The 6,887-nt window shown below is 42.5% G+C and overlaps 1 protein-coding gene across 1 annotated transcript; it reads right to left on the bottom strand.

Annotated features, from left to right (window-relative positions):
• Nucleotides 1–1,621: 1,621 nt before the first annotated feature.
• On the bottom strand, nucleotides 1,622–5,430 carry LOC110489298 (fMet-Leu-Phe receptor). The gene is made up of 2 exons (XM_021562007.2): nucleotides 5,155–5,430; nucleotides 1,622–2,913 (listed from the first exon to the last, which is right to left on the bottom strand). Exon 2 carries the CDS (start codon nucleotides 2,910–2,912, stop codon nucleotides 1,839–1,841), a length of 1,074 nt encoding a protein of 357 aa, XP_021417682.1. The 5' UTR covers nucleotide 2,913; nucleotides 5,155–5,430; the 3' UTR covers nucleotides 1,622–1,838.
• Between the last annotated feature and the right edge of the window lie 1,457 nt (nucleotides 5,431–6,887).

Genomic DNA, 6,887 nt, shown 5'->3' with positions numbered 1-6,887 from the left:
ATGTGCACGTTATGTCTGGCGTGCGAAGGGGTTTTGTCCCATTGTATTATATTGTTTTTGTTCACGGTGATTTTTTATTATTAAACTGTGCCGTTGTAACACAGTCTTTGCTCTCCTGCGCCTGAGTTCTCTGCCGCCAGTACACACTCCTTACAGTACCAAAACAAATGATCTAATGGTTCTGCCTCTTCTTAGCAAAATCTGTAGAGCTGGGACGGTTGTATCCCCCATATAACATTGTATTGGTTGCTAGAATTTTGCATAATAATATACATTGAAAATATCCTCCCTACTCTTTTGCGACCTGTATGGCGCAGCTGTCCATTTTTTGGTCCTTAAATGAAACTGGTATACTTTATTATTTATCACAATTTTCTTTAACCAATTCTGGTCTTTAATGCAGAGCTAACAGACAAGTTCCTGACCTTCTCCCCTTTCCACTTGCTTCCTCCATTTTTGTGGTACTGATGCAATCAGTTGGTTGCAATTTTGGATTAAGCAAAAATATATATATACATTTTTGTTAACTGCATGTGTGACATAACTCCACCAGTCCTATTTATGATATCATTTGCAAAGATTATACAGTGTTTTGTACATTTGTTCCCGAAATAACGTTTTTTTTTTAATCAATTAGTATATTTGGTTTTAACAATAATATTTGTTCTAATATTTTTTCGGTCTTTTCTGGTGGATTAAACTGAACTGTTCTGTTTGTTCCCATCCATTCATGTCCCTTCTCCTCCATTGTCCTGAGGGAGATTGCTGTTTCTCTGCATCCTGGACCTTCGGGCCTTTCATGAACGACACAGAGGACATGATGTAGCTAGCTACACAGTTTCAGACAAGACAGGAAAACAGTTCTGATTCATATTTAGATTATTTATCAAAAGATAAATAGACTTCAGCTGAACTGTCTCTCTTAGATACTTTTATTTCAGCACAAGAGTTCTGAATAAGCAGAGAGATGGAGTTTCAGAAGAGATGCATTGAATAACTAGTGTGAATTGAATTGTGCGAGTGTGATGTTTGTCACTGCAAATTAATCAACCATCCTGTCTCTTTAAACTGGCAACCACAGAGCTTAAGTCTGAGCCACTGTGTTCACCACAGGATAGGCCAGTCAGACAACTGACAGACCAGTCATACTACTGAGACATGATAGAGACAGTCTAACTGTGAGGAACATTGTGGTGACTAAAAGAGAAACAAGCGACCACCACACTTCCTCAAGTCCAGCTGTCCAGATTACATCCTCTGTTTCTGACTTCCCTCTCCCTTTCTTTCTATTTTCTCTCTAATCTTTCATTTCCCCCTTTCAAATCATCAATGAGAGTGAATGAGGTGTCACCGATATGTAAAATTCACCAATGGCACATAAGGATGCTGTCCTGTGGAAGACAATGATTCTAAATGGAAACACTAAAATGGAAATAATTGTTTTTCCCCCTGTTGAAACCTGAAGTTGACTTTTAGTAGAAATAACATGACTGAAGTCATCTATGACTTCCCCCAAAAGGTTGTGTCATTTCCCCCTTTTATGCTATTTTCTAGGCACAGTTCCACTTTCTTTCTGTGATGTTCATCACATACATCAAAACATTAGCACTTAACACTTTGAAACTGTGAGAATTATTTATTCAGTCATTTACATAAATTCACAGTCTCTATGTATCCCCTGTGGTCTAGCTTCCGCCTCTCCTAGCTAGCTACAACAAAGTCAATGGAATGTGAACGGTTTGAACAACTGATCACACAAGCTATTCAGCTATTCAGTGTTAACTAGCCTGTAAATTAATAAGGACTGAAACCCCTCCTCATACCATATGTGACTTCCCTCAGAAGTTGGCCACATTCACTCGAGACTGACCGGTCACCATTACAGGTCGTGACGCAGGGCCAGAACTATCATCCACTGTGCGCTCGTTGGACTGCGTGGACCGACCATCCCTGTCATCGGCTAGTGCTCTCTGGTACACCCCCGCTAAGCTCTGCCTGAACCTTGAACCCCTCATGTCCAACCCCATACAGAAGTACAGCAGCGGGTTCACACAACTGTTGAAGTAAGCAAAGCCTTTGGCCACTGTCAGCCCCACCTTCACCATGGTATTCTTGCTGTACATCATTTTGGCCAGTAGAAGGCAGTGGTAGGGTGCCCAGCAAAGGAAGAAGGCACAGACCAGCGATGCCAGGATACGAAGGGGACGCGACTTGCCCAACAGGCGGGTGCGTCGGATGCCCAGCCCTGCCAGGACGTAGCAGCAGAGGATGATGAGAAAAGGAAGCAGGAAACCACATAGGAAGCGGATGGAGTAGAGCGCTAGCTTAGCGCTGTTGTCGCCTTCCATTGGCTCCTTGACCTCCAGTGAGCACTTGCTCAGGTTGTTCTTGCCCAGGTAGACCTGGCGGTAGGCAAAGTAGGGGGCGCTCAAAATGGCCGCCACCGCCCACACGCCGGTGCTCATCAGGCGGGCGGCGCAGAGTGTCCGGCGGCGTTTGGTGAAGACGGGGTGCCAGACGCACAGTGCCCGGTCCATGCTGATGATGGCGAGCAGGAACACGCTGCAGAACATGTTGGTGTACTTGAAGAAGCCATTGAACTTACACAGGAAGATGCCGAACGGCCAGTAGTCAAAGAAGAGCTTCTTGGTCAGCGAGAGCACACGGCTCAGGCAGAAGATGAGGTCGGCCACGGCCAGGTTGACCAGCCACACGTTGGTGACGGTGGGCTTGAGCTTGAAGCCCGCCACCCAGATGACCACAGAGTTGCCCGTGGTGCCCAGGACAATGGTCAGCGTGTAGAGGACAATGATGAAGTTGTCCATGATGGCGTCAAGGTCCACCACAGTGGCTTTGTCATCTCGGCCGGCTGAGGCAAGGAGGACGAATGGAAGCGTGGCGTTGGATGTCATGCTGTTAAAAAGGGCGAGAAGGGTGTGAATATACAGAATGATTTCCTTATACATTACCACTTAATGGCCTTCCTCTAGATGAGTCATAAAGAGTAACACTTTTTCCTCTAATGATTTTGAACTTTGTCCAGCCAGTAGCCAGCCAGTTGTTATTATCAGGAAGAGGACTCATAGTCACAAATGGACAGAACTCTATAAATTCTTGACTTTAAGATTAAAATATCTTTAGCTTTTTAGGAAGTATTCTGAATCTTCAGATGGGACCTTGTGTGCCGGGCATGATGTGATCTGTGAATGACAGTCTGAGTCATTCTGTGTCTGTGTCTGGGAATGTGTGTGTGTGTTTGTGTGAGTATGTGGCGGAGGTCTGGTACTATGAACTACCCACAGTTGTACTTTTTTGTTGTTGTTGCTTTTTCCAACGTGCACACCAGTGGAGGCTGCTGAGGGGAGGACGGCTCATAATAATGGCCGGAACGGAGTTAATGGAATGGTATAAAACATGTGTTTGATGTATTTGATACCATTCCACTAATTCCGCTCCAGCCATTACCACGAGCCAGTCCTCCCCAACTAAGGTGCCACCAGCCTCCTGTGGTGCACACCCACATACTATGCTATTCATCGGATACTGACATACCGCTGCCTTCCACCTAAAACATATCAGTCCAACAAGGAACTTGTAAGAACATGATTTGCCGTCCTGTTCCTCTTTGCATACAGTATCTCCATTTCCTTTCCAGAGGCATACATAGACAGGAAGCATATAATGGTTTTGTCTTATGACTGATGTGACCAGTCTCTTGCCCAGGTGCCCTCTCATTAAGAGTCAGACCAGAGATACCTGGGTCATAGCAGCGGGAAGTAGGGTGCTGGGGGTGTTGCAGCACACTCTGGTGGTGAGATGTTAATCCGCAGTCAGCACCCCCGAGTCAAAACATCTTGCGGCTATGGCTTGGGGTAGAATATTAAGGCAAGGTATCCTGTGCCATATACCCATTCCCATCAGTGAACCAACAGTAAAACAAACATATTCCTGTGGTCTAGCAACCAATAAGCTTCCAGTCCATATAAGTGATGGGGTTTACTTAGGAGCAACATTATTAGGAACTCGTTATTGTGAACTGAGCCAAGGACTCACTCCACCTCTTGGATGGTTTTTGTGGTTGTGCTTTTTTTTATAAGCAGAGGCTTCTTTGATATGACGCCAATGCGATTTGCATTCCCCAAAATACTTTCATTGCCATGAAGCTGACTCCCGGCACAAGTTCAAAGTCAATATTAGACTACATTCATTGGTTGTTCTTTATCAGTTTGAGGATGTAATCCATCCATGGAAATACACCTTACAAAGTAAAATCCAGATTATTTATCCAAAGCACTATCGTTGACAGATAGTGAGATACTATTTCTGTTTGAATTTCTTTATTGTCAAGATAAAGAACTATGTCTCATTGTTAGATTGACTGACATACTGCATGTACTGGTGACTTCACTGATCAATGGGACTAGCACAGTGGACTGATTGCTATGGACTACAGTGTATAAGTTATGAGTATTTAGTCATTTTATTACGCCTCCTTTTTTATGGCACTGTTTGTGTTACTACTACAATATTTCTGCTTGCCTACATGATTAAATGCTGTTTGCCCCTGTTCGTAAACACCGAAGAGACTTTGTTTTCAATGGAGTTTCAATAAATGCTGCCAAACAAACCTGCCATAATCCAGCCTAGACTTTACTCAATTACAGGGTGTCATTTGCTTGGTCCCCTCCCCCTCCACCTCAATGTCACATTTGAATCTACAGTAGTAATGTATATCAGTGGCTAATCATTATTCATCTAGTTGGCAACTCAACTTGAGCTGACATGTGGTAATGGAAAGCAATGGACACAGACAAAGGGTAACATCTTCTTCATGTAGTCCCTGACAGATGATCTGTATATGTTCAGCTAACTATACACAGAATCTCATCATTTGTCCAGAATGGGCTATGGCATGCTGCTACTGTACGTGTACAGCTTGAGTATAGTACAGCTAGTCAGGAGACAGAGTTGCTGCATGTCAAAAGAGTTTACCTTGTCCCTAACTAAATCAAACCAGTCGTCTGTTGATAGAACGTCGACAGAATGTTCTCTCCTGCCCTTGACACTGTCCAAATGAGGTGATTTAACAAACGAAATGAGAAGTAAAGCCAAAAAATGCTGTGTACGGTTGTTACTCATACTGATAATGCTTACCTATGAGTTGAGATGCTCCAGTAGTAGCTGACCAGTACTTCAGCTTCAATTGTTCAACGGAGTGTGGAGGTGCATAGTTCTATGCTGTGTGTCTGTGCAGATAGTTGTGTCTCTGTGTCAATACAATCCTCACTGTCGTCTTTGTCCTCTCTGTTTGCATCAGTGTGTCTGTGCGAGCGAGTCTAAAGGATGTGGGCTCAAAACCCACTTGGGTGGCCACAGAAAAGACATGAGTTCTATGAACTTCCCCTCTCTCTCTCTCTCTCTCTCTCTCTCAGTCTCTCTCTATCTATCTATCTATCTTTCTCTTTCCCTCTAGAAGAGGCAGGAGTTGGAAGGGGGTGGGGACTACTGGCCATGCCTTACTCGGTCATTAGATGCTCTTCCCTCTTCAACTGGAGTCCACTTCCTGCCCGTATTCTCTATGGTCAGCCAAAAGAAACACACAGAATGAGGTGAATGCCCCCCAAAATCTACAGTAATGTTCTCGCATATATACAGTGTCTTCAGAAAGTATTGATACCCCTTGACGTTCTGTTGTGTTACAGCCTGAATTCAAAATGGATTAAATTTATTTTTTTGCGGTCATCCATCTACATACAATACCCTATAATGAGAACGTGAAAACATGTTTTTAGAAATGATTGCAAATTTATTGACAATGAAATATCTAATTTGCATAAGTATTCACATCCCTGAGTCAATATATGTTAGAATCATCTTTTGCAGCGGTTACAGCTGTGAGTCTTGGGTAAGTCTCTAAGAGCGTTGCACACCTGGATTTAATAATCGTGGCCAAAAGTTTTGAGAATGACACAAATATTCATTTCCACAAAGTTTGCTGCTTCAGAAAAATATATGGCAAATAGAAATCCAAAATGGATGATGTTGAGGGATAGATGGGAGAGGTTGAATGGAGCTGAAGGGTGGGACTAATGGCAAGATAAAACATGTAGAACATGTCTCTGTCTGTAAAATGTATCTATGTTCAGAACATTTGTGAAATAGCACAGTTACAAATAGAAATCAAACTGGATGGACATCAGAAATAGAGGAAGGACTAAAAACAAAAACAAAAAAAAGCTATTGTAAAATAGACTGTGAATGTAAAATGTGTATTAAGATGTATAAATTGAAGGTAAAAGCTGAAGTGTTTATTAGTTTACTCCAATTGGGGGATCGGTGGAAGGGTTTGTGGGGAATAATAATAAAAGGTATATTCTTTAAAAAAGTATATGTCTATATAGGTATGTGTATGTATATATGTGTGTATGGATATATTTACCCCAAAAATATATGGGGGATTGGAAATGATGCAGATGGATGGAACCAATATTCTTTCCGCAATATTTAGCTGATCCACCCCTTTAAAAAAATATATATGTTTTTGCCACCAGTGTCTTTAGGTATTTTTGTCAGATGTTACTATGGAATACTGAAGTATAATTACAAGCATTTCATAAGTGTCAAAGGCTTTTTTGACAATTACATGAAGTTGATGCAAAGAGTCAATATTTGTAGTGTTGACCCTTCTTTTTCAAGACCTCTGCAATCCGCCCTGGCATGCTGTCAATTAAATTCTGGGCCACATCCTGACTGATGGCAGCCCATTCTTGCATAATCAATGCTTGGAGTTTGTCAGAATTTGTGGGTTTATATTTGTCCACCCACCTCTTGAGGATTGACCACAAGTTCTCAATGGGATTAACGTATGGTGAGTTTCCTGGCCATGG

Source organism: Oncorhynchus mykiss, chromosome 32 (genome assembly GCF_013265735.2).
Source record: "Oncorhynchus mykiss isolate Arlee chromosome 32, USDA_OmykA_1.1, whole genome shotgun sequence".
In the NCBI taxonomy this organism is placed as follows: domain Eukaryota; kingdom Metazoa; phylum Chordata; class Actinopteri; order Salmoniformes; family Salmonidae; genus Oncorhynchus; species Oncorhynchus mykiss.
This window is presented reverse-complemented; position numbering and strand designations above follow the sequence as displayed.

Coding starts and splice junctions, on each gene's coding strand:
- LOC110489298 (XM_021562007.2), bottom strand. CDS start 2,912: ATGACATCCAACGCCACGCTTCCATTCGTCCTCCTTGCCTCAGCCGGC.